The 27,350-nt window shown below is 48.2% G+C and overlaps 1 protein-coding gene across 6 annotated transcripts in view; it reads left to right on the top strand.

The window, feature by feature from the left end:
- GPD2 (glycerol-3-phosphate dehydrogenase 2) overlaps positions 1 to 27,350 on the top strand; it is a 49,857-nt gene that overhangs the window by 6,801 nt on the left and 15,706 nt on the right. For 5 of the 6 annotated variants that reach the window (XM_051810159.1, XM_051810165.1, XM_051810163.1 and 2 more), the window contains exons 2-8: positions 3,310 to 3,417; positions 8,365 to 8,530; positions 10,291 to 10,415; positions 11,020 to 11,117; positions 11,991 to 12,154; positions 24,661 to 24,825; positions 25,391 to 25,535. In XM_051810159.1, coding sequence (XP_051666119.1) covers positions 3,316 to 3,417; positions 8,365 to 8,530; positions 10,291 to 10,415; positions 11,020 to 11,117; positions 11,991 to 12,154; positions 24,661 to 24,825; positions 25,391 to 25,535 — 965 coding nt within the window. In that variant the 5' untranslated portion in view covers positions 3,310 to 3,315. Of the gene's footprint in view, positions 1 to 2,782; positions 2,804 to 3,309; positions 3,418 to 8,364; positions 8,531 to 10,290; positions 10,416 to 11,019; positions 11,118 to 11,990; positions 12,155 to 24,660; positions 24,826 to 25,390; positions 25,536 to 27,350 lie in introns of those variants that run through there. The other variant, XM_051810160.1, reaches the window with a different exon arrangement.

The raw sequence follows: 27,350 nt of genomic DNA on the forward strand, positions 1-27,350 counted from the left end.
CTAACATGCAGATTTACAGTGTCAGATGGTGCTGACAGCACTAAAACACTGTACCCTGCTTGAGCTGGTTTGAAAGGTGACTCAGAATATTTGTGTGATGGAAAGATGACTTATTTCTGACTGTAGTGCTTCTCATGCTGGTTGCTGTTATAATTGCTATTAAAATAAAATTCTATTGCCGTCACAAGCTATTGATCTCAGCTTGGAAGAGAAGCAGGTTTCAGTACCTGCTCGCAGAAAAGGAGGGGTTTGGAAGCATAGGCTCTTCCCTGGGAACCACATGGGCTGCATTCCTTCCCCTTTCATCTGTGCCCTGGTGTGTCCTGCTCAAAGCCGACAGCAGCCTCTCCCAGCAGCCTTTCCCAGCCGTCTGGGACAGTGCTGGAGGAAAACCCCACAAATGTATGTTTGGAGCCTCTAATTTCCCTCTGGTTTTGTGGCTGCTGGGGCAGCGTTTGATCCATCCTTGTGACGTACCATTTCCCACCTGCAGCGCTGATCCTTTCCGGGGGAAGCCACAGGAGATGTTCTGTGCCCCAGCAGAGCCCAGGGCAGAGCCCAGACCAGCCTGGCACGTCGGTGCCAGAGGACTGTCCGGGCTCTGCAGCCCCTGCTAATGCCCCAAGCTCATCCAGACACATCTGCTCAGACCTCCCAGATGTGGGCTCCTGGGTTCCTGGGATGCAATTGAGCTGTTCCAGGTGTAAAAGCCCCGTCTGCAGGTTGGAATGCCTGTCTGGCTTTGCGCTGGAGTGGTTTACCTTAAGCCCTGTTTTCCTTTTTGTCCCTGAATAAGCTTCTCACAGGAATGGTGAGCAAGATTGATGTGGCAATTTGAGCAGCAGGGCTCCTGGGAGAGTTCCTTTCTCTGGAGAATTGCCTGTAATCGGGCTCTCAGCTCTGAGGAGAGCTAATGCCACACGCCCCCGGTGTGGGGTGAGCAGAGGGGAGCCCCTTCCCGAGGGCTGAGGCCAGAGATCCCTCCTGTACAGCCAGCACCCGGCCCTGTGTGTGTTATAAATGTTACCTGCACGATCACAGTGGCAGAACTGTTCTCTGTGGCACATCCAGTGTCCCTTCAGTGTGGTTAGGGCGGCTGTATCCACAGTGAGAGCAGGGTCAGCTCCTACTGGGGGCCATCCTGACCCTATTCCCTGTGTGCCGCACCGTGGTCGTGCCCAGCGCTCGCCATTGGTGTTCCCTGAGTTGCTGTGAAGGGGATAAAGGAATTAATTAAATTCTGAAGGCTGGCTGTCCTTTTTTTGATACGTACAGGGACAGTTAATGGCCTGAATTGGCAGTAGAGATTGCTGGGTGCTGCCATACAGCAGAAGGTGTCTGTAACTCAGTACTGGAGTGAGGGTGGAGTTGATTTCTCTTGACTGATTTCAGGCTGTGCAGAATTGTCCCACAGACAGTTTAGAAATCTACTACACAACTTCGGGGGATTTTTGGTTGTTTTTTTTCAGTTATATATACAGTGACATTTCTAGTGTGATTGACAGTGAGAGAAACTATAGATTCAGGTTGATGCAGTAATATTTTTTAATATAAAACTAAAGGCGTAAAGGTCAAACAGCTACAATATTTCTTCAGTTTTAAAAACTTGGAAGGGGGGTTGTTTTTTTGGTTTTTTGGATTTTTACAAGTACTGATAAAATGCCTATTAAAAAGGCCCAGTAAAACTCGCAGTCCTAAGATAATGATTTTCTTGTTGAAAAAAAAATACCTTCAGAGTTGTCTAGGAAGCTGCATTTTTTATAGCAAGCTGGTGTAGCAATGATCACTGGGGCTTTTAGTCAGTGGTTTGTGTACTGTGTGCTGCTCTGATTCCATGAAAGGGTAATGGTGTAACTCTGGCAGGTATGTCCCTGTTTTTCAAAGTGTCAGGAGAGGTCTAAGCAAGGGCACAGGAAGCAGGGATGAGTGTTGTCTGTGCTTACAGGGATGAGGTTAAGGTTTGGGTGGGAAGGGACCTTAAAGCCTATCCAGTCCCATCCACTGCCACGGGCAGGGACACCTTCCACCAGCCCAGCTTGCTCCAAGCCCCGTCCAACCTGGCCTTGGACACTTCCAGGGATCCAGGGGCAGCCACAGCTTCTCTGGGCAACCTGTGCCAGGGCCTGCCCACCCTCCCAGGGAAGGATTCCTTCTTTTGGGACAATCCATTCTGGGAACGTGTCTCTGTGTACAGCATGTGCAGGCGTATGAGCAGGTCAGTGAAGTGCCCTGGTTGTGTGTTTGTGTCCTGACAAGCCTCAGGGGAGGCTGCAGGACCCCCAGCCCAGCCCTGGCATGGGGAGCTGCCCTGGCCCCCTGCTCCTGCCCCGGAGCTGCTCCTGCCATGTTGTCAATCCACTGGTGTCCCGCTCTTGGCACGGGGCTGCACACATTGCCCACGTCTGCTTTAAGCTGTATTGGTGCTAAATCTGCTGTCTGGGCAGTGCTGGGGCAGGCTGTGCCCTGGACAGAGGTGTGTCCGTGTCCAGAGGGCCCGGAATGCTGACAGGAGTCCCTCTCACGGGGTGAGTGTTGTCTCCAACACCACACGAGCCCCGCGGGCCGGGGAAGATGGAGTAGGTTGTGCCTGCTTAAGATTCAGGTCAGTCCCATGCAAATTTTTCATTCAGGATCCGAACACTGGGTCTATTAAGAATTAGCCTGACCCACATAGGGCTGGTTTTAAACCCTCTGGAACTGGATGATAAAGTGCTGTGCTGCTTTCCAGCCGCTTAGTCTTGTCCCTGTCTGTGCTGCTGCCTCTCACTGAGGGACCCGCATCCTGACCAGACACCATTCCGGGGTAGGACGGGCTGTGCTGATGTGTAATTCCCAGCTGGAAAGCAGGATGGAGTGCTCTTAGGCTAATGGGATTGTAGCAGGAGTTCGATGGGATGGGAGGGTAGCTAAGGGTGATGTTGTGGAGTAGATCCACTGGGGTGTTGGGACAAGGATTTGGTGGCCTGACAGCTGAGGACAGGCTGTTCCTGGTCTGCCTTTGCCATGGTATTGGAAGTACTCGTCACAGACAGGAGTGTCACTGTGGGGGTGTGTACAAATCTCCTCAGATCTGAATACTCTTGTCATTCAGCTTTCACAGCAAGCACCAGAGCACTCTGGCTTGCCTCTGTCTAGACTTTGTTTAGAAATTATTAATATTGCAATGAAAATCGCTAATTAAGACATTGCTACTCTAAATTTCAACTTGTCACAACATTGTCATTAGTTTCTGCAAATGGTCTCTCCTGTGTAGCCCAGATTCTGACATGGTAAATCTGCTGATTTAATTTTTATCTTCTTTTCTTCCAGTAAAAAATGGCATTTCGGAAGGCAGTGAAAGGAACTGCTCTCATTGGAGGAGGTGCCATAGCAACAGTTTTTGGCCTCTCTCAATTTTCTCAGTATAGAAACAAACACGTAAGTATTAATTATGATTTCTGATAAAATATGAAACTTAAAATCTGTCGGAGCGTATGTCAGGCTCGTAGGAATGGTTTTGTTTGGGGAGGAGTGCCAAGAGCCTCTTGGCTTGGTTTGGCAGGAGCTGATCTTGGCATTAAAGCTGCTTCCCTGGCGTGGGTCTGTGACTGGTGGGGAAGTGTGGTGCTTGTAAATCATTTTTCATGCTTAAAAAGTGACCTTTGGGTGGTACTGGGGGTTTTACTTGGTTGCGGGAGGAGTGGAAAGTCCTGATGGAAGTATAAGCGCTGAGTCTGGACAGTATTTTCAAGCTTAGAATGTGGAAGTGAAACCACCAGCACTGCCTCTGAACATCTCGGCTCCAAAACAGTGGCAGTGCCACCTCCTGTTCAGTTCATGGGGTGGAAGCAGTTTGGGGGCAGGATCTGTGCCAAGGCAGTCTGTGGGACGGCTCCTGTTGTCCCTGGTGGGCACAGCCCAGGCACTGGTGAGCTCGGGGGTCACTGCAGGGCTGTGCTCGAGGTCACTGTGGCACAGGCAGAGTCAGTTCCCTGCAGGCAGGGAGGGTGCTGGAGACCTGCTGGTACAGTCCAGCAGTGGGAGCAGAAAGGTGCAGTAGATTCCAGTGCCAGTCTGTGTGTTGGATCTTGCTGTGGTAGAAAATAGGCTTCCCTGGGATGTCTGCTCCTCACAGCGGGGTCAGTGTGGCCGTGCTCTTTAACTCCCTTCTCCATCACAGACCCACAGACTTGTGGAGGCTGGGAAAGCCCTCTCAGACTGAGTCCAACCATTCCCCCAGCACTGCCAAGGCCACCACTGACCCCTGTCCCCACATGACACATCTACATGCCTTTTAAATCCCTCTTCTGGCTGTTTCTGTGGGGAGGAGGAACAGCTGGGAATGAGATGAGTCATTTCTGGGGAGCCTAGCTGGGAAGTGGATAAGCCAGGATCCTTATGGCTTCAGATACTGTTGCAGAAAATAAACCCCAGCTCTCAAGTGAGGTCCCCATGGTGCTTCCTGCCTTGCTTGGAGCTGATAGTGCTGCTTTGAACTCTCTCTGGAGTCTTTATCCCAAGTTTTCACAACCTGGCTTCAGTACTGCCAGAAATGGCAGCTGCAAATTTTAGGGCTGTTAAATAAGAGAAGGAGTTGGAAAGGAAAAGTCACCTGGAGAGCTCACTGTTGCACGTTCAGTATTTCAGAATTCAGGGAATTCCCATTTTTTGGGAATGGATGGCCATTATGAACTTCCAGAGAGTGACTGAACCCCAGGATTTTACTGAATGTCATCTTGGTGTCAAAATGACAGAACCACTTGTCCCCATGGTTTCTAAACCTGTTGTGCGGGATCAGTCAGAAAAGGATCGTTTGGATTTTCAGTTGAGCACTAGAGAGTGTTTTTCCACTGAAAGAGAGGAGTGTTGGCAATTGCTGATGGAGAAGTTGAAGTTGTCCTTGCGGGGTGTGCTGGGAGGAGAGTGGCACAGGTAGCACCCCTAACCTTGGCCGTGTATCAAGTGTTTACACCTTGGAAACAAAACACTCCACTGATCCACGTCTGTCCTGGTTTTCAAGATCCCAACTGATTCTCATCCCAGCTGATTTTCCTGTATGCACACGTGTGCTGACATTTTGGAGCACGTTTCTGCAACTGCAGTTGAATCACAGAATCCCAGAACAGTTTGGATTTGAAGGAACCTTAAAACTCACCTCATTCCACCCCCTGCCATGGGTGGGGACACCGGCCACTAGCCCAGGTTGCTCCAAGCCCTGTCCAACCTGGCCTTGGACACTTCCAGGGATCCAGGGGCAGCCACAGCTTCTCTGGGCAACCTCTGCCAGGGCCTCCCCACCCTCCCAGGGAGGAATTCCTTCCTTTGAGGCAATCCATGCAGGGAACATGTCTCTGTGTACGGCATGTGAAGCTGTACCAGCAGTTAGTGACTGGCCCTGGTTGTGTATTGGGTTTCCTGACCACACATGGTCCCTGCTGAGCAAAGGGAAGATGGGGACATGTGTTGACATGACAGAACTGTGGCTGGATTTAACTCAGGAGCTGATAGATGGATATTGCATTTTGGTGTCTTTTCCAGTAACCTGATCCCTGGGATAGTCACTGAATTAATAGGCTGGGAAAGCATAGTGCTGTGTGTGAAGGAATAAGCAGGAGTGACACTAACTCAAGCCAAACCTTGTTCAGTGAGCACCCAGGAATGGAGCTTTCACATGGAATATCCATTCCCTTGTGGAGGTTGGTCAGGCTGGTGCAGCCTCACTGGCTGGAGCTGCAGGTGGTGCAGGGACTGAGGAAACTGGTCTCTACAGAACTGCTTCTGGGTAAAGCAGAAGTGTGTGTAGACTGATATTTTCTCAGTGTTACCACTGTAAATATAAACCTCTTGTTGCCCAGAGAAGCTGTGGCTGTCCCTGGATCCCTGGAAGTGTCCAAGGCCAGGTTGGACAGGGCTTGGAGCAGCCTGGGCTGGTGGAAGGTGTCCCTGCCCATGGCAGGGGGTGGAACTGGATGGGCTTTAAGGTCCCTCCAACCCAAACCAGTCTGGGTTTGGGCCCGTGATTTGGCCCAAATGCTCAACCCCTGGAATGCCCAGGGGACACAGTGAGCCTTTGCCAGCTGTTCCACCAGCACTTCAACACCAGTGGTGACAGAGAGGTGGAAGTACCAGATCCTCTTGCTTCCTGACTGAATTGATGGGCCAGGTATGATGGGGTGTTCTGGGATGTACCAAGTTGAGCTGGCAAACACTGATAGCTTTTCTTCCCCTCCCTCCCTGTGATCACCAAGGGGAAAGGCACTGCTTTGGTGTGGAGTTGTAAGACATTGTTGTACTTTCCCAATCCTCTCTTCCCTGTGTGGAAGTGCGTTGTTGGTCAGTGGGAATTGCTCAGCAAGGTGAATCCAATAGTGAGATAATATGATAATGCATTGGGGGCTGCTTAGGGGAGTTTTAATTACTTGATTTTTTTTTTGTTTAAGAGAATAAGGATGATGAATTTGACTCTGCAAACCTACCTGGAGATTTACAGTAGCAAATTAACAAGAGCACTGGCTTATGGATTACTAGATCACTTTATAACTTGATGATTAAATTCAAACTGCCAAACTACATTCCTCTCACTAAGAGTGTAATCAAAACCATTCAGGGAACTCTTGCCTGAGAAATTGTAGATATAAACAGCAATTGCTTATTTCAGTAAACACACTTGTTCACTGCCAAACTAATCACGTTACTGCAGATGGAATCCCTGTGTGCAGCTTTTCTTCACTCCCCCATTTAATTGACAGCAAGATGCATCATATCTATATCAATTCCTGGTGCTAATCACTCTGCTTATATTCCAGGGCTAATCTCCAGACTCTGGCAATACCAGGGGCTGGATGCTGGGGACTCTACTCTGGTTCTGCTTTGAGCCATTTGTTGTAAAAAATGTGTTTAAAATCAAACCAAAACATAGAGTCAAACCCGACTGACACCAGTACTTCTTGTACTCTGAGTTTGGCTTTTCTGGTGTTCTCTTATTTTCCTGAAGTTAAGTTGTACACCTGGAATATTGTCTGGAAACCCAGTGCAAAGCTAATTTGGAGGTGGGGATTTTGCCTTCTCTGAAGGTCACCAACTGAGCTTGGCCAGCCAAAACTTGTGTGAGAGTGAGCCACAGGTGGTTTTAGTCTTCCCAGTTTCCTGCTGGTCAGTGCTGTCTGGGAGTCGCAGAGTGGTGTTTAGGGAAGCTGGGAAGTTGGCAGCAGCTGCCTGGCTGCACTCACTGGGATGACCCAGCACTGCTGCAGCAGCAGCTCACCCAGGGGGAGCAGGAGCCAACCTTGGCTCTGCAATCAGAGCATGTTTGGGTGTTCAGCAGGAAAATTTAGATGTGCTTCAAGTTCTGTCCCCTTTTGGGAGAGGAAACTCTGAGAGCCGTGGCTGGAGGCTCACAGCAAACCTCTGTGGAGCACAGGGCAGAGGGATGTCTTAGAGCCACCAAGGAAGGAGTGGAGACAGGAACGGCTGGATCCTCTCACTGTCTCCATCCTTGTGTCCATGACCCCCTGGAAAAACAGGTACTGGAACTGTATCACTGTTCCATACTTTATAGAGGTTGTGGACTCCTCATCCCTGCATGGACCCCTCTGAGATGTAAAATCAGGTTGCCCAGAGAAGCTGTGGCTGCCCCTGGATCCCTGGAAGTGTCCAAGGCCAAGCTGGACAGGGCTTGGAGCAATCTGGGCTAGTGGAAGGTGTCCCTGCCCATGGCAGGGGGTGGGACAAGACAGGCTTTAAGGTCCCTTCCAACCCAAACCACTCTGGGATTCTATGATATGTTTCTACAATACTCTGTGGGATATAAAAGCTTTTAGCACTGCTGGAGAGGCCAGGGCAGGGGAGAGAGCAGGGCAGGAGGCAGCAGTAGGTGGGAATGGGAAGAATTGCACGGCCAAGTGAATAACGTGGCAGCTGAATTTTTTGAAGCACCCAAAGTCTGTCCCTCACCCGGTGATCTTTGCCAGCAGCCACATGTTGTTGTGTAAACACGGGAGGGAGAGCGAGGGGAGACTAATGGGGAGGCTCATCAGGATTCACCTCCCTGCTTCCCTGCTCCGCTGTCTGTGTGTGCCTGGAGCGCCGGGAGCTCGGCTCTGTTTGAGGGCTGAGCCGGCTTTAAACAGCTCCTAATGAGGAGACCTTTGTTCCCAGCGTTTGCAGCCGAGCCTGGGCACAGGGGGATGAGCACTTAATGCAGCTCAGGTGAGGCTGTGCCCCAGGAGGGCTGGGCTGGGGGAAGGATGGCAGCCCATGGCAGCCACAAGCACTGTGTTTGGGGGAAAAACAGGGGTCATGCTGGGAACTGCCAAACTTGGGTTTTCCTAAATCTTAATTTTCCCTTTATTTCCCTTTATCGTGGGCTGTGTTTAATCTTTGCAGGGTGCCTTGGTGGAGGTTCAGGCTGCAGAGGTTGTCCCAGTGAAGAACCAGCTCCCCACGAGAGAACAGCAGATTTTGGCCCTGCAAACCAACAGTGAATTTGATGTCATTGTCATAGGAGGAGGAGCAACAGGCTGTGGCTGTGCTCTGGATGCAGCCACCAGAGGTAAGGGCCTGGAAGTTCAGTTGCAGGCTTGTTCTTTATAATAAACTTATAAGACTGGCTTTTCAAATCTCCTCGAAGGTAGAGGAGGTGTGCCCTGAATGCTGGTTATACAACTTCTGCTCTCAGGAGGTACAGGGAACTTGAAGAAGGTCCATACAGCAGCTCCCTGCTCCCATTGCCCCACCCTGGGGACATTAGCTGGTAACTGGTTTCAGAGGCTCCCAGGAACAGCAGGGTTGATGTTAACTTTTTGTGGAGCCTTAACTTGGGGAAAGGACAAGGGAAGGTGAGTTTAAGCAAATGCACTGGAAGTGCCACCAGTGTGCTGTGGCAGAAAAGGCAGCTGTAAAGCAGGTAGAAATTATTACAGTTAATCTCTGTTTATCCTTTTCTTGGATATTCTGATTATGTCAGGAGATTTCTGAGGTGTGAAATATTCCTGGGCATTTGGTTAATGAGTTGCCTCTCATTGCTGTTCGTTCATGGAACTTGCTCTTTTATTGTGTTTGCTTCACTTAACAACAAATTTTGCTTTTCATGTGTTTGATAAATCTTCACCAAATTTTTTCTGATTGTGTCCATTAATCTTAAGTCACATTTGACAAAAATATATTGCTCTGATCTTTGGAAGTTACTAGTAATAATTAGATTTTTTTTTTAAGGACTGAAAAGTTTTGGGAGACCAGTAGATGTTAAAATCTCTGGTGGACACTGCTGAGGCACTTCCAGTACTGTGTCCAGTTCTGAGCCCCTCATGACAAGAGAGACAGTGAGGGGCTGGAGCCAGGGGAAGGAAATGGAGCTGGGGAAGGGTCTGGAGCAGCAGGAGGGGCTGAGGGAGCTGGGGGGGCTCAGCCTGGAGAAAAGGAGGCTCAGGGGGGACCTTCTGGCTCTGCAACCCCCTGACAGGAGGGGGGAGCCGGGGGGGGTCGGGCTCTGCTCTCAGGGAACAAGGGACAGGAGGAGAGGGAACGGCCTCAGGCTGTGCCAGGGGAGGGTCAGGTTGGACATCAGGAGGAATTTCCTCCTGGAAAGGGTGGTCAGGCCTTGGCAGGGGCTGCCCAGGGTGGTTTGGAGTGCCCAGCCCTGGAGGTGCCCAAGGAAGGCCTGGCCGTGGCACTCAGTGCTCTGGGCTGGGGGACAAGGTGGGGAATGGGCACAGGGGGGACTGGATGATCCTGGAGGGATTTTCCAACCCAAAGGATTCTGTGATAAGCCTGATCAGATATTTCCTGTTGTGTCAGAATTCTGGGTGTGCCCACATTCCCTGGTGAGCTCTCCCTGAAGGTGCCCAGGGCCGGCTCTCGCCTGGTTTTGGGCACCTCAGGCAAACTGTAAGCAAGCAAAGCTGTCAGCTGTCTCCCTCTGTGGAATGCTGTTTAAATTGTTAGTGCAAGAGGTGTAGAGCTCTCTGCTGCAAGGAGTTGGAAGTGTCCATGCAAACCCTCTGTCCCTGCCGTGCATCCAAGCTCTCATTTGCTTGCGGGAGCGTGGCCCCTGTAATGTGCTGTAATGCCTTTCCATTGTGAAATATCCAGCTTTTAATGTGCTTCTGTTTAAGTTCTGGTTTGACTTTTCCCTCAGGAAGGAGGCTAAAATTTTTCATTACAATATAGACAGTGCACTACACTTTGAATACAAATTCATCCATGTACAGAGTAATTTTTCTTGTGATTGTCTCTACCCTAGAGAAGTGTCTTTAATGAATTACATACAAATTGTGTAATTTAAGAAGTTAATTTGGTTTTCTGGTAACACAGGACTAAAAACAGCCCTTCTAGAAAGGTATGATTTCTCATCGGGGACCAGCAGCAGGAGCACTAAATTGATCCATGGTGGGGTGAGGTACCTCCAGAAGGCCATCATGAAGTTGGATTTCGAGCAGGTAATTGTTTGTGCTGGATCTGGGGCCAGGAAGGCAGGGACAGGGCTGGTCTCAGAATAAAAAGAGCTTTCTACTTGTCATGATCAGAATCTGGGGGAGTGGGTCTGTCTGTCCTTGTTCTGGAATGGGGAAAGAAAACATAGTAAAGGAATGATTTAACTTGGAATGAAGAAAAAATATTGTAAATGAGTGATTTATTTTGTCATAGGGAAAAAGATGGTAAATAAGAGGTGTATTTTGGCAAGGGGAAAGAAAATATGGTAAATGAGTGATTATGTATAATTGCTTTTGTGTATTCCTGTGTTGTTGGAAGCCTGGTATTCCTGTTTTGAGGAATTGCATTGTCTTCCCGTTGAAACCTCTCAAAGTATGTTTTGGCAGTTGTAGCACTGCTACAGAAATGGTGATTTTCAGGGGAAAATATCTAAACTGTGCAGTTATCCAGATGTAGAAACCAACCTTTTTTGCCAAAGAACAACTTCATGTTGATGTACATTGATTGGCCTGGAGAAGAACCCTTCTGCATTTGCAGCTTGGCGTTAGGGTGGGATTGCCGGTGGGTTGGAGCTGGGTGGGTGTGGCTGACCTGGCCCTCTGTTTGCAGTACAGGATGGTGAAGGAGGCTCTGGAGGAGCGTGCCCACCTGCTGCAGAGCGCCCCGCACCTCTCCGCTCCGCTGCCCATCATGCTGCCCATCTACAAGTAAGCCCTGCTCGGCCATCTTCCCTTTCCCGTGCCTGCTGACAAGCAATCCACGTCCCTGGAGAAGTTCCCAGGTCCCCCTTCCCAAAGCACGTCCCCAAAGCTGTCACAAGCTCTGCCCTCCAGCGGGTGAGATGTTGCTGGGCTGTAGAAACACGAAGGTTTCTTAGGCTACTTTGAGGTGCAGCTCTTTGGGGCCCTTCCAGCACCTCAGTTAGGAGCAGCTGGAAAGAATTCTCAATCCCAGGATGTTGTTTGCTATTCTCTCAGTACACCCTTATCTTCAACACACCCATCTCAGTGTTCTCAGCAATGTGGTGTTCATCCCTATGGCCCCAGGCTGCTTGGGTATGGAGAGAACAGTTTCCCTCTCCTCTGAGGAACAGGGTCTAAGTGCTTTGGGTTAGGTTTTCAGATCTCAAAGGACAGTTACTCACTGGAACAAGCTACTTAGAGCAGGGAGATTTTGCTGAATGGTCTTAATTTTATTAAGATCCTTCCTGACTTTATTATTCCTGACTTAGTGGAAGGGGCTTGTGAAACCTGGAGCTCACATAGGTGAGTGATTGACTGCATTTATGTGGTCCTGAAGTACAAAAAGCCAGTTTAGATCCTAATTCTAGAGCAAACAAAACCTTGAATCTGCTTGACTCACTGCAGTGAGCAGCTCTGTTGAAAACAGTAGCAAACAATACCTCAGACTTGAGTATTTACATTACATTGTGGTACCAGGAGCTTGTGTGAAGGTAGGAGGTAGAACTGGTGTAATACAACACACTGTTACTCAACAGGCTCTGTGCTACAATAGCAGTGTGTGCATGTACCTCTAAATTCTTCATTGTTTTCACCTCATGGGTACTTTTTTCCATGCAGGTGGTGGCAGCTGCCGTACTACTGGGTTGGGATAAAACTCTATGACCTGGTGGCAGGAAGCCAGTGCCTGAAGAGAAGTTACGTCCTCACCAAGTCAAGAGCCTTGGAGCTCTTCCCGATGCTGCGCAAGGACAAGCTGGTTGGAGCTATTGTCTACTACGATGGTACGTTGCTCTCTGTGCTTCCAGTGCTCGTGTCGTGCTGGCTTTGGGGGCAGAAACACGGGGGTGAGGCTCTAGGTCCTGTACATCGAGCCTCTAAAGGGGAGAACAACAGCCTGAAGGACTCAGCTTGCCTCTTGAGCGTGAGTTTGGTAGGTAAATTATGTTTTTGTGACAGTAGCTTACTGAAGGTAGGAGGAAATATGTTGGTTTTCTTGGCTAGTGGGTGTAGTGCCGTGTGAAAGTGTTCTGGTGATTCCCTACAACTTCCCAGCTGGGCATGGTGCTCTGCACTTCTTGGATTGAACACTTCTTCTTGAGGAAGAGGTCAGGAAAATCTGATGATTCCAGCTATGTCCAATGGGTTGCTGTGGCACTTCCACTGTGCAGACAACTTCTAAACTGGATCTGGATGAGGTGGTTGTGGTTCTCACTCTGGGTTGGATGAGGCCTGGATCAATTAGTTTGTATATTGTCAGTAAAATTAGTTACTCTGCAAAAGGAGCATTTAGTAATTACAATCAAATACTAAAGATTGCCATAAGACATGAAAGGTTTCTGTTAAAACCCCTTTAAATAATGGGTTATTTAATTAATAGTTAAATAATTAATTAATGATTCCGGAGAGGAAGAGTTCCTAGAAGGTGGACTGGCTCTTCATTGCAGCAGGCTGGTGTGCTGTCCCACCAGATTGGTGGTGTTCCTCCTCCTCTTCCACTTCCAGGACAGAAAGTTTGATAAGGCTTCCTTGGAAATGGGGCAAGACAGGTAATATCAGAATATCCTGCCGTGTTTTGGATAAGGCAACAAGCCATGGATTCCTTGCAGGCTTGGAGGATTCCTCCAAAATAAATAACTAAAGTACTGATTTACTTCCCCAGTGGTACCATTCTGGTTAGTTTGCACCTGAAGATATGGTTTCTGACCTTTTGGCAGCAGAAAGGCCTTTACACAAGATGGGTTACAAAGGGAGTTCTTTTCCCTTTGTAGAACTGCATTTACACTTCATCAGCTCATCAAAGGGGCTTCTGGCCTGGGAGGGACTCTGGAAACACGCTGGGCTCCAGTAGTGCTTGTGAGGCTTCTGGCTAAAGCTGATGTTGGTAATTGCAGGTGTCTCAGACAGAGCCCAGCAACTGGAAAAAAAAATTAAAAATTCGTATGTGTGTGTGGGAATATATATGTGCAGGTTCTTGTTTGGGAGTAGGGTGGCATTTAAGGGATGGACTTGATTTTTGCCTATCTCTGAGGGAGCTGCATCTTATCTGTCTTATTTTTAAGGTCTTGAGGAAATAAGGGGGTTTTGGAAGCAAAATTTGCTGTGGGATTATGTGGTGGGTTTTGTACACTGTACCCTTGTACAGCTGCTGTAGATACAAAGAAGGAATTCAGATTTCTTTATTCCTTATCCTAAGCTATCCCTTAGCCTGCTCTGAGGGATCCCAGGAGCATGCCAGAAGAATGGAGTGGTTCTCTTAGCTGTAATTACACTCCTCAGAAGAGCACTATAGCTTGAAATCTGTTTATAATCCAGTGAAGTTTTTTATGATTAAATAAGTAATTTGGCTGTATCGTGGCTATTTACTACTCCCAACATTCCAAAGATGCACCTTTCAGGATAGCCCTAAAATTAGTCCTCAGGTTTCCTGGATGAATAGTTATTTTGAACAGTGTTGCAATAAATCTAAAGATTGGGCTTTGATGGCAAACACCAGCAGGGCAGGGCTCTGAGTGACTGAGAGATGAACAAACCCAGACTCTAAATATTGGAAATGAAGAAGTGTAAAATAGAAAAGAAAAAGTATTGTATGTCTTGCCTTATTTTGGTTTCTTTATAAGATACAGATTAGTTATCCCCAGGTTTAGGCAGAATGTAAATAACTGGTGTTTTGCAGGGATAAAAAATTGAAAAACCTCTCAAAGCTCCACCAAACCTCAGTTTCCCTGAAGAATAAAGTGGTTCTGAAAGGGGTGAAGTTTGTGTGCTGATAATACACATCTGGGTGCTTCGAGGCTGCACCTAATGCAGAAGACTTCCCAACTGAAATGTTAAATCAGTTCTCAACATGCCACATTTCGACTCAGGTTTGCCTGCAGTGCCCCCTCTGCAGGTCAGCCCCTGGGCTCGCTGGACTCTTGTGGAGTTGGAACACATGAGCTGTTTTATCCTGATCAGTTAACCTGTTCTGGCCACAGGAAATTTGTTTTAAACCATAACGTTTCAGCAGGCACCCTTTAGGTCTTGTAAATCATTATGCTTGAATTTTAATGCTACACTTCACACCCTAAATCCAGAGGAATGGAGGACAAAGGGAAAGGGAGTTGAACTGAAGGTAGAGAAGGGGGTAATAAATGGAATTAAGCTGCTTTTAGTACTTTCAGAATGATTAGTCATAAAATAGAGCATTAAATAACGACAAAGAAAAAAATACAAGTCTTAAAGTCAGTGATATCTTTGTCTTCTCTGTCCATCCCTTGTCTCTTCCCTACATAATTAATCAATAAATTGGTCTTGACTGTTTCTGTAACTGCAGTTAAAGGTAGTTTTCTCCTGTTTTCCCGCTTTCCTTTATTCCTGTCCGTCATCCCTTGTCCCTGTGGTTGTTAATAACTGGGCTGTTAACGATCACAGATGTTGATGCCCAGCACCAAAGGGGAGAATTAAAAATCCTGGGTATGTGAGGCAGTGTTTTCTGTGCTCAGGCCCCTACCCAGCTGTGCCTCAGTGGTGGCCCTGTGCCTTTGCAGGGGGAAGCCCGGGAATGCTCTTTGTGTGGGGCTGTAATTGGTGGTGGGGCCGGTGGCACGTCCAGCCATCCATAATTCATGAGGATGTTGTTCCCAAACGGCGCCGGGGTCGTCTTCATTACATCTTCTAAATTGTTTATACAGGCAAAAAAAAATGGTACATTATAAATGTTGGAAGTACCAGCAAGAGCAAATCACAGCCTTGTCCAGAGGCTATTCCTGCTCTGCCTGAGCATCGGGAAGCCAAAGCATATGTTGGATGTTAGCCGGGGTGTACACAACGTGTCCTATTTATTCAAGGTTTGCTTTGAAGCCACAACTTACAAGTTTGTTTCTTAGGGGGACATGTCAGACTGCATTTAGCATTTGTTGGTATGAGGATACTCCTGAATAGCAAAGAGGCAACATTTTGGGGGGAGAAGGCGGCTGCTATGTGAGCAGGAATCTGTCAGATCCACTTAGGGGGCTCGGGGACAACTGGGGAAGAGGCACAGTGGAGAGGCTGGGCTGGCTCAGGATCAGGGCAGGATTGTTCCAAAGGCCTTTCAAGGGAAGAATTCATCTCCATTTGAATCATCTAGAGTTCATTATGGTAAAAACTAGGAGAGCCATTACAGCAGGGGTCCAACTGGCCAGCATGTGTCAGCGTAAGGTGTTCAGCAATTCCAAGTGGCACGGTTTCCTTTAAGATACATTATTTTTCTATTTCTAGGTGCTTGCAGACATTTTTAACATGTTTTTTCTTGCAAGATGAGCCTTTAGGTGCGTAAGGAAAATTTGTATTCCAGAATCAGTCACGAATTTAAGATGTTAGAACTTTGCTGAACCCGCTCTCTGAATTTCCAGCTATTTCCTGAAAGCAGGAATTAACATATGCTACTTCTTGGATCCTCTGCCACATCAGGGGATTGGGTTGTTTAATGTCTTGTTCTACAGATTTCCAGTATATTTACTGGGATGTAAGTAGTTGGCTTTTATTTTTTTGCATTCTCAGTAGTTTTGTATACATTCTCTCCTGAAATATTTTAATATGGAGGTTATTTAAAGGTATAAAAAGCCTTGGCAGAGGATTTCGCTTTCCCTGTTTACAGCAAACCCCCTGAGAAATCCTTCCCAGGCACACACAGACACACACAAAAATCAATGCAAAAGAGTAGGGCATTCATTAAGCTGTCAAAAATGGAATAAATGCTTTTTTTTATTTAGGCTCTTGTAGCTATTTTTCCTAGGATTTGAGTGTGTCCTGAATTATGAAATGCTATAGCTTTATAATTCATGTTTGACAAATGGATATTTGGAGATGTTGAGCTGTAATAGGGGTATTACAGACAACTCTGTGGCTGTTTTTCCTTCCCTGGGTATAAAAACTCTGACAGTTTGTCACTAGAAATACTTTCCATAGGTGATTTTAAATACACGGCTCCTCACATTTCTTGGTATTTCAAACCTGAGGCTAGATGGGTGGGAGAAGCCTTGCAGGCACACTAACCGTGGGTATAACCAGGGAAATACTCTGTGTATGTTCCATAACCTCTTGTTTTCCAATACATTTTGTCCTGTGTTCCATAAAATAGAGCTGTCTGTGAAACCCTGGAGGAAACGGGCAGGGTGTGAGGAATTCAGAGGGGAATTCTGGCTGCCTCTGCTGGGTTGCAGGTACAGTGAAAACCCACAGCAGCCTGAGTATTTTCCTTGCTGTACTGGCACGAGCAGCAGTGGGGATCCAGGATAACCCCAGTTATCCCTGGCACAACCCGTGGGCCTCCGTTCGCTGGTGCTGCTGCCGAGTCCCACCGTGCTTTGCCCGTCAGAGCTGTTTTATCCTTCTCAGAAGGGATAAAATCAATGGCCTGAACCAGCTGCATCTTTAACCCAGTTTTGCCTCTGTCAGAGGTGCAGGCTTAGCCACGTCCCTGCAGGATGAGCCCTTTGCTCCCGACAGAAGGGCCGTGCATCCGCAGCGCTCCCTTCCCTGCGCTGGAGGCTCCTTCCCAAAAGCTGGCGGATGGTAACTGCATCCTGCTGTACCTGTAACAATTTAATTGTGTAAGTCAGCCCAGTCAAGCATCCCCAGCTCATGACTGGAAGACATGAAATTCATTGTCATTATTGTCCCTGTCATTTTGGATCATTATATCCTGCTGCAGAATTTTCCTCACTCCAGTGCTTTCGTACCTCCAGGAAGCAGGGATTATGGCTGAGGTTGGGGTGGGGGCAGGACTGTGAACTACATTTACCTCAGGGGAGCCACAGATTAAATTGGCTTTGCTTTCTGACTTGCTGGATTCGTCTGTTTGTACGCTGTGGGTTTAAGGTTGGAAATGATGAATATTCCAGTGAATTCCAGGCTTCTCTCTTCTTTTTTTTTTAATGCTCGTATAAGCAAAGGACGGGGTTTGTGTCCCTTAAGAAGTGAACGGGGAATAATTCTTCAGATCATGTTACCAAAAAGATTTAAGATTATTCCTGAGCAAAACGCTGTTATTGGCACATCGTGGCACAAACATCTGAGTGGTCCCTGGGGTGTCGTGGCTTTAGGGGAAGGGAAGGAGCTGTGCTCTGCTGGGGGGGGGGGGTGTTTTACAGGAGCTCAGGGCTGGGTCGGTAGGTAGCAGGTGCCCTGCTCCCTGCTGTGCCTGAGGAGGGAAGGGGTGATGGGACACCTGCACAGCTCCCTGCTCCTTCCCCTGCTCCTTCCCCTGCTCCCTGTGTCTGTCAGCATATGGGCAGCCCTGGGAAGGGTTGGGAAGGTACACATTGCTCATCTTCCCAGAATCAGTAAGTCTAGTCAGTAAGATTGGACAAGCCCTCCAAGTTTTTTCACTGCAAAAGTGGCCAGGCATTGAAATAAGTTGCTCAGGGAAGTGTTTAAGAGGAGCCTGGATGTGGCACTTGGGGACATGGTTTAGGGGTGATTATGGTGGTGCTGGGTTGATGGTTGGAGATGACTTTGAAGGTCTCTTCCAGCCTTTCTGATGGTGTGATTCTGTGATCCGTGGGAGCAGTGCTGCCTCTCTCCAGCTCTGGCAGGGCACTGTGTCCCCCCTGCCACGTCCTGTTCCCTGAGAGGGCTCTGCTGGGTCACACAGCAGTGGGCAGCCAAACACAGCACACTGGGCTGGTGAATCCATCCCTTGCTCTGGACCAAAGAGTACCCAAGTGTGCCCCGATGGAGTTTCCCCCTGGCAGCCGTGGGTGCCACGGGGCTGTGCTGGGCCGTGTCCCCGGCCGTGACGGGCCCTCCCGGGGACATCCCAGTGCCTCTTCCATAAACTGACAGTGACAGTGTTTGGGTTCATTTCAAGCGCTGCTGTTCCTGCCGCTGACACGGCACTCGCACTGCAGTGACAAGCTGAAGGCTGATACAAAGGAAGTGGGAAACAGCGTAATTATAAGGCACGGGCACGGAATTCCAGATTTTGTCTGTCACTGGATGTGTGGATATTGTGGCTTATTTTTGTGGTTTGGGATCTTGGTTTCTATACGAGTTTCAGCTTCTGTGCTGTAAGTTGGCAGCAGACTCGATCAGACAGACATTCACAGGGTATTGGGATTTCTTCCTTAAAAAAAGGCTTTTATGGACTCCCTGCCTCTTGCTCGTGCTGTTCCTTTGTTTATAACTCTGTATGTAATTTGCAACTATTCATACTAGAAAAGGGGGAATGGCTTTAAACTGACAGAGGGCAGATTTAGATTGAACATTGGGGAGAAATTCTTCCCTGTGAGGGTGGGGAGGCCCTGGTACAGGTTGTCCAGAAAAACTGTGGCTGCCCCATCCCTGGAAATGTCCAAGGCCAGGTTGGAGCAACCTGGGCTAGTGGAAGGTGTCCCTGCCCATGGCAGGGGGTGGGACAAGACAGGCTTTAAGGTCCCTTCCAACCCAAACTGTTCTGGGATTCCAAGAATAGGGAAGCTTAGTTCTCATGGTCTAAGATGGTGCTAAGTGGAGGAAGCCAGAAATTATTTCGGATGACTGGATGCTGCTGGATTATTAAAACTGGATGTTTCAAATCTGAGTTTGAACCTGTTGGAATCAATTCACCTGTCAGAAGGCCAGGCTCGAGGCTTCCCTTCCCATGAAAGCTCCTACACAGTGAGGACTGGAAGTGCTCAGATCTTAGGGCAGTTCTGGGAGAGCTAAAATGTGTGTGTGGTTATTTCCTGTGCATAGTTAGGTGCATATTGTCCTTCCCAGCCGCTGGGGCCTCCCTGCAGCAGCACAGGTGACCCAGGGCCCAGCAGTGCTCGGGTTCTTAGGGGCTGTAGGGCCAGCCCAGTGTGCTGTCACTGTGCTGTGAGTGGGATGGGGCTGGTGGGTCTGAGTCACAACTTGTCCCTCTGGAGAAGGCCAGGAACAAAGATGTGAGTGCTGCATATCCTTGAAAGTCTGGGAGGTTTCAGCAAATTCCATTTCAGTTTTGTGTGATCCAGAGAAAAAGAAATAGTTCAGGTCTGAGGGCATTGTAGTGACTTGTGACTCATGAGTCAAAGTGGATGTTTCCCCTGAACTCACTCTGATTGTGTCTGGGGAGGAGAACTTGCCAAGGTCTCTCTGAAAGAAGTCTGGAACAATTTTGAGTCACTCCAGCTGATTCATCTGCCCAAACTGGGATGCAGGCCTTTCCATATACCCAACAGCTGCTGGGTTCCTGCTTAATGTTTGTGATAAAACTGGCCATGCAATTAAGCACTGACGTAAAATTATACTTATGTTAGTCCTGTTAACTTAGTTATGTGTAATTGTATATAGCTAATGTACATGCATAATTGTGTAATCACTCATCAGCCTTGACTTTGGAGAGGTTTGGGTAAGATTTGTCTACACTGTGAGGAAACTTTGAACATGAAGTGGTTTGGTTTCCTGCGTTGCTTTACTGTGTGCCTGCAGTTACCAGTGCCGGGCTGGGGTAAGAATATCACCTGTTTTTAAATAGCTTCTAGAATGTCAGTGCTTTGAGGGACCACGAATGGTGGTGTTGTGGTTACACAGTAATATCCCCATCTTGAATCTGGGTGATTGGATTTTGGGAATGGTCCAAACCAATGGACTGCCTGTGAGTTCAGTTCGGTATTCCAGTTAAATAAGTGGAGCTCACTGGTATCAATAAAAGAATAACATACAGGCAACAAGTTAATTTGCAGGTGTTTATCTTGTCATTGTTCCCTCAGCTTTTTAGAAGAAACATAAAAACCTAAACCCCCCTTATTTGTGTGGCTACACTGCAAAGGGATCTGGAGTTGTGACCACACTGTAGGCCTACTTGTCTTATTCATATATTTCTTTTAACGTGTTTTTCCTTTTCAAGGAGCCTGCTAGGTGGTTCTGAGGGGAAATTTGCCCCCTGGAGAAGGTTCATTGGGACTGTCACAGATCTCCTTGTGTGGCTGCCTCCCCTTAAACCCGAGCTCCAGCACTGACTAGCTGTGCCTGGTCAGGGAAGGCTGTAACCTGGGGAAAGGTGAGGAGAGTTTTGTGTCTGCTGCAGGGACCAACCTGTTCCTTAAAGCCAGAAGTCTGCAAGCCCAGCTGTTACAGCTCTGCTGCTGCAGGAGGAGCCAAAATGAACTTCAAGGTTCCTTCCAACCCAAACCATTCTGAGGTTCTGTGAGTTGGTTTAACAGTAATAGTTGTCAGAGAGTGACACAAGACAGAACATACTAGAACTGCCAGAGTGCCTCATTAAGGCTCTGGTTTTCACACAATGCTCCTGACCCAGTCCCAAACAAACCTCTCCAGTCTGTGGGCTTTGTTACCACTCCCTGACTGGGACTCAGTGCTGACAAAAATAACACCGAACGTACACTGTGTGCACTCTGGGGGAGGATCCTGTGAGTGCCAACGGAAACATTGTCTGTTTGGGGCTGAAGAAAGAAATACAGCATTTGCTACTAAGGAGTGAAAATAGAATTTTCCTAAATTACACAAAAAGAAGAAATTATAAACCAAATGGCATCACTGTTGGGCTTAGCGTGATGTAGGAGACACTTACTCAAAATGTCTTTGCACACTAAATGCCCTCAGCAGTGTGGCTTCTAAGAGTGAGGGGGTTTTGAGAGGATTCAGTGTTAATTTAGTGAAAGAACTTTGGCCAGTGTTTTGGGAAGAGCTGGGCTGACTGCCCTTAGAAGTTAAAGTATCTCTCTATTGTCACTGTATTACGGCAGTTGACAACAGTGGATTAGGGGATGGATGATTCTTTCAGTTTTCCTTGCTAGAAATAACTCGAAGGATTTAAAAATCCTCTTATTCTCAAGTGGTGCCACAGGAGGAGTTGCATAGAGAACTCGGCATATTCCATCAGTTGGCTCTTAGAGGCTTCTCCCAAAGATGCTGGGGTGTGACTGCCTTCCCTGGAGCAGCAGGACTGGAGCAGCAGTGACCTCTCCAGGGCAGGCTGTTGGTGAACACCAGTGACCTCTCCAGGGCAGGCTGTTGGTGAACACCAGTGACCTCTCCAGGGCAGGGTGCTGGTGAACATCTGTTCCTGGTGAATGTCACAATTACCATTTCACTGGGTTGCCTGCAGTTAGGAGATCTCCAGGAGTGTCCCCATCTATGAAGGATGCCAGATTAACTTGTCTTAGCCATTCTGTTGTTATAAAATAACTTTTTGGCTTAAACATTTGGAAAACCCCAAAGTGTCACTGAGGGGTCACCTCTGGTAGCCGGGAGGGTCATTGTTTTGTTTGGCTTTGGAGCTGCAGTGCTGCTGTGAGGCACAGGGATGCAGAGCTGGCTGGGGTGGGTAATCCAGGGTTGGATCTCAGGAAAAGGTTCTTCCCCCAGAGGGTGGTTGGCACTGACCAGGCTCCCCAGGGCAGTGGGCACATCACCAAGGCTACCAGAGCTCCAGGAGGGTTTGGACAGTGCTCTGAGGGACAGGGTGGGATTGCTGGGGTGTCTGTGCAGGGCCAGGGGTTGTACTGGATGGTCCTTGTGGGTCCCTTCCAACTCAGCATATTCTAATTCTCTGATTCTCTGATCGAGTGCAGGATTTTAATGTAATTATCTGGGGGAAAACACACACATGTGAATTGGAGGGCCTTAAGCAAACAAAAAGGCAAACCCCAGCTGTTCCTGAGTATAAAGCCATTGTCTTATGATCCTATCTCTCCCAAACTGTTCACTGTTGTTCTCTACAGATGATAAATTCCCAAGCTGGGAAGCCACTCTTCATTCCCTTCAAATCCAGATCTCTCCAGCTCTCTGTTACTTATGCTATGCAATACTTGAGGGCTCCATGCTGTAGGTCATATCAATCTGAAGCCAGTGGGTTTTTCTACCAGTGTAGTTCATCAGGAAGTGGTTATTTCCCAGTCCTCTTCCTGCAAATAAATTCCATGGGCACTCAGTTCCTTTTGGACTGAGCTGAGGAGTGAGTAATAACACAGGGGCTCTCATATCAGAATAATGATGAGGGGAAAATGGATGAGAGGTTCAGAGGAAGCAGGAGAATGTTGTTTTGGACACAGTGGTACAAATCCTGAGGTGCACTGAGCATGTGCACTGAGCATGTCCTGAGCTCACTCTGACTTTAGGAGCAGCCTTTGGATTTGGGGCTTGCTAAACAATGGTTACTTAGAAGTTTGGCTTTATAGAAATTACCCATTCACACATTATTTATTCTGCTGATTGGCTCCTCGGGATTGCTTTTGCTCTGGGCAAATAAGTGACAAATCTGGGCAGAGGCAAACTTGCCAAATTTAAACAGTCAGAGTTGCTGTAGACCAAAGCTAATATTGGCTGACGCTGAATTGTGCTGCTGTGGGATGAATCCCCACCCCAGGGTAGCCAGAGGACTCTGGTCTGTGTTGGTGCCACCTTGGGCGCTGGTGGCAGGAACAGGGGGAGGATCAGAAGGTCACTTAGGAAACCCTCCTGGGCCAGGATCTTGCTGCAGCAAGGGAATGAACCCCCTGTGCCCCTGGTCTGTCAGGGCTGGGTTTGCAGGTGAGCTGTGTCTGGGGGTGCTGTTCCTGCTGCATGGTCCTGCACAGCCAAACCTTGTGGTGCCTGTGGGCCAGGCAGGCCCCAAATCCAGCACCACCATGAAGGGGGATGTCTCCAGGACGCTGTGCCCCTGAAAACCCTCGACTTCGGGCTAGAGGAGCATTTCTTGGATTACAGAATCACTGAATCATTTAGGTTGGAAAAGACCTCTGAGATCGAGTCCAACCTTTGATCACCACCTTGTCAGCTAGACCAGAGCACTGAGTACCATGTCCATGTTCCTTGAACACTGGATTCCTTTGGAATATGTGCTGTTCTGTGGAAGCAGCTGCTGTACTACAGCTTGTCGCTGTCCTTTGGCCCTTTTCCACCCATCACTCCCTCTCCACACGAGGTATTCCTTCTCTCAACCCAGCCTTAAACTGGGTGAACCTCATGAGGTCATTTATTCCTCCCTGCCACCACAGCAGCAGCAATGCTGGTGCCTTTATAGAATGCTTTGCCTGCCACCTCTGACCGATGGTTGTTCCCCCTCGTGCATCTTGTGTGATGGAGCATCCCCAACTTTTCCTGACATCTTGCTCAGTTGTTTTGCTGTTCTTTTTTGCAGCTGATTCCGGGCATTGTTTGCTGAGTGGAATTGGAGTTACTGTTTGTTTCTTCATCGGTGCTTTATCATGCTGCTGTTTCTGTACACTCAGTGTAACTTTTTTTCTCGTAGCTGAAGACAGATTGTGCTGCAGGGCCTGGGCTGGGTTGGAATGAGGGCTTTGGGGAGGGGAGGCGGCGCCTGCGAGGCCATTGATCCCATCTTTATAACTTTGCCCTTTTAGCTGGGAACAGATGATTTGCACAGGGGTTGGAGATGGTGCAGGCAGAATCCGAAGGACCAAACTTTACATAAACCATTTATACTAAACATTGGGGATGCTGGCAACATAAATCAACTACAGTATCTATTACAAATTTATCACTTTATCAGTATCATCTGTGATAGGAGTGGTCTGAACAGGTGGGGAAGTGAACCATACCTCGGGAAGTTTAGCCTGCTTGGAAATTAATTATTCAGGACACACAGAGCCTGGCCCCTTCAATGTATAGTAATTCTTTCCAGCCAGCATCCAGGCCTCCAACTTCAGTGCAATAATAAATAGGAAAAGTCTCAGGTGAAACCAGTATTTCAGAGTAATTAATCATCTTCCCCTCATGGTCCCTCCGCCTCTCTCTTGGTTTTCTTTAACGAGGGAATTTCAGTAATAAATCTTTAATGATATATGTTAAGAATCCTTCATTAATTCTTGTCCACTTATTTCTCTCTTTTGAGTGCTTTTATGTTGTATGTTGGGAAGTTAAAAGGAATGTACAAGAAAAAACCAGCTAAATTTGACACAGTCTGTGAAAGGATGTTTTTGGGTGTCGGGTGTTGTGTGTTCACTTGGTAATCAGAATTGTTGGTTAATGGCAGCTGGATTGTCAAAAGGATTCTTGGATACAAGTGCAGAGTTACAGCAGGATTACAAGGGAAAAGGGAGAGGAAAGAGTGGTTTGTCTGCTCCTAAATGGAGGGGAAGGGGCAGGAGCGCTCCGTTTGAGCGGGGTGTGTGGTGTGGGCCGCGCGGAGGCCCTCGGGGCGCACGGCCGGACACGGTGCTGCCCACGCAGCGTCCGGCGAGGGGCCGCGTCTGCAAACACCCCCGTGGGGCGAGCGGCCGTCAGGGCGATGGGATGTGACAGGCCCGGCCGTGACGGATGGGCCGTGACACGCGCCCGCCCGCCGTGGGTGACGGGTGTCCTTCGTGCCTCCCCGCAGGACAGCACAACGACGCGCGCATGAACCTGGCCATCGCCCTCACGGCCGCGCGCTACGGCGCTGCCACCGCCAACTACGCCGAGGTGCGCGGCCTGCTCAAGAGCACGGACCCGGCCAGCGGGAAGCTCCGCGTGTGCGGCGTGCGCTGCAGGGACGTCCTGACCGGTGAGTGCACGGGCAGAGCCCCTCGGGAGAGGAGCCGCGGGATAACCGCAGGGAGCGGCGGGGCCGCCGCTGTCTCTGAACATCCACCAACCACAGAGGAGCCATCTTCCCGGGCCGTGCCATTAGTGTCACTCAGCTTTAGCTTCTGTCACGTTTCTCACTCAAATCCCAGTGTTTTGGCAGGGCAGACTGAGCTTTACGTCCAAACCCTTCTGTCAAGGGAAGATGACATTGTCAAAGGCTCCGTGCTGTACTGTAATAATCCCATTTACTGAGTCTGTGGGGTGAGACTGAAATCTTTTTTCTTGAGAGGCAGATTTCAGCTGAGCAACTTCCACCTTGTCTGCCCTCACAGATAAGCTGGAATTCCATTCTAAAACATTCTCCTTCAAAATCTGGTGTTAGGTGAACACTTAGTTAATTTTTAGAGCCCACCCCAGCTGTTGTGTTCAGACATGCAGGATACACTTTACAGTAGGGTGAGTTCATAGAGAGATTAATAACAGAGAGCGTCAGCGAGCAGGAAACAAATGGTGTCTGTGATTGATACTGTTTTCTTTCACAGGGAAGGAATTTGATGTCAGAGCCAAGTGTGTTATCAATGCTACGGGACCTTTCACAGACTCCGTGCGCAAAATGGATGATGAGGAAGTGCCCAACATCTGTCAGCCCAGTGCAGGAGTGCACATCGTGATGCCTGGTTATTACAGGTACCGGGGCTCGGGGCCTGCTCCATTTGTGACACCATTTGTAACAGTCTCTGCTGGGGAATAAATGAGCTCGCGGGGACGCGTTGGTGGGTTTCACAGCACTTCTGAATGCACAGTTGGATTTTGGTTTTTATTTGTGTTTTTTAAAGAGGATTCTGGCACTGTGCCGACAAGAAGAACAATTTCATCTATTCAGAAAACACTGAAGTCTTTTAGTTCTTAGTTAAAGCTCCCCAAGGCAGGACTCCTGCTGAAGCAGAAGGCCTTTAGGCAGAGCATCACCAGACTTGTGAGAGCACCTATTTCAATAATGCCTTTGAGCTGAGTGTGCTGCCTGCCTGGTCACCTCCTTAGGAAAACCTGCCAGCGAGGTTGCATGTTCATACAGGATCTCTTGTCCTGTTAAATCATGGAATCACAGGATACTCTGGGTTGGAAGGGACCTTAGAGATCATCTCGTTCCACCCCCTGCCTTTAAATATGAAACTCCCTGTGCAATGGCTCTGCCACCTGCACCAGGAGTGCAGAAGTACAGAATAAATAATATAATGGGCAGTATGATAAGTAATAATAAGTAATATTAGTGTCACCCAAAAGAATTAGTTCAGAGTAACACAGTTAAATTCTGGCACTGCTGTGGCCACAAGCTCCCCCCAACTTGTGGGGGTTTTGGTGGTCAGGATGTGCCCCCCTTGGCCACCCCCGTTCCAGGAGAGGTTCCCGTGGCACTCTGCTCCCTGCAGTCTCCTGCTTCCCTCCCTGTTTGCTGTGCAAAGCCAAATCCCCTTCTCCCGAGTCAGCCCTGTCAGTTGGAACTCAAATATTACCTTTGGTTCCTGAAGTCATTAGCATCCTAATGGAAATTCTGCTTTATGGACTTAGCCCAGTTCTGTTGATACAGAGCCCTTGCAGTAATGCCTTCCACAGCACCATCGTGCTCCTTGGAATGGGAATTCAGCCTTCCAGGGCACAACAGGGTGTTCTGCTGGAGCTGTCCTAACAGCACATGACCACAGACTAAAATTGAGGCATTTTTGGCCTGGTGTAAAATCACCCCTGCATTCTGTTCTGGGTTTTTTTGTATCTTTCCCCATGAGAAATGGAAAAATGACCTGATAGCTGCTTTAAAGTACTAAAAATGTGAAGAAATGGGCTGTAATCCCAGTTTCCTCATATGCTAGGAGGAGGACGTGGCTTTATGGCCCTACAGAAAAACATGGAAAGCTTTAAAACTTGGACTCACTTTGTAAATTCAAAGTAGGAGATGGCTTGATATGCATTTATTTATTCTGTAATAACCCAATAATTTTAATTGGAAATGTGGAGAATTCTTGTTCTCCGTGTTCCCCGGTGTATGTCAGCATGTGGGCATTACTCTCCTTGGAAAATAGTATCTTCCCACATGCTGCCTCCACAGCACAGCTGATTAGATAAAACTGCACTGAATTTCCTTGGAGTGTGAGAGCTGAAAGCAGGGAACTGTCTGCTGAACAGAAAATACTCGTGGGATTTAATCTGGGTTGTATCAGGTCTTCTCCTGGTGCCAGGGGACACTCCTCAGCACAGGAAGGATGGCATTTCACCCTGTCCATGTGCCCTGTGGTGAATGTTTTACAGAATTTTGGCCCATAGTCACAAAAATTATTTTTTTTGGTTAAGATTTAGAGGTTGTCAGTTATAAACGTAGTTAAGATTTTGTTAAACTAATGTTAACCTAATGCATTCACTTCCCGTGGGTTTTTTGCTCATTGATGTTCTTCGTTAATAGTCCCAGAATTCCTCCCCTCATTAATTAGGCTTCCAGCCTGGAATGTG

The sequence above is a fragment of the Manacus candei genome, unplaced genomic scaffold (assembly GCF_025592945.1).
Source record: "Manacus candei isolate 608988 ecotype Guabito, Panama unplaced genomic scaffold, ASM2559294v1 h1tg000077l, whole genome shotgun sequence".
Classification (NCBI taxonomy): Eukaryota; Metazoa; Chordata; class Aves; order Passeriformes; family Pipridae; genus Manacus; species Manacus candei.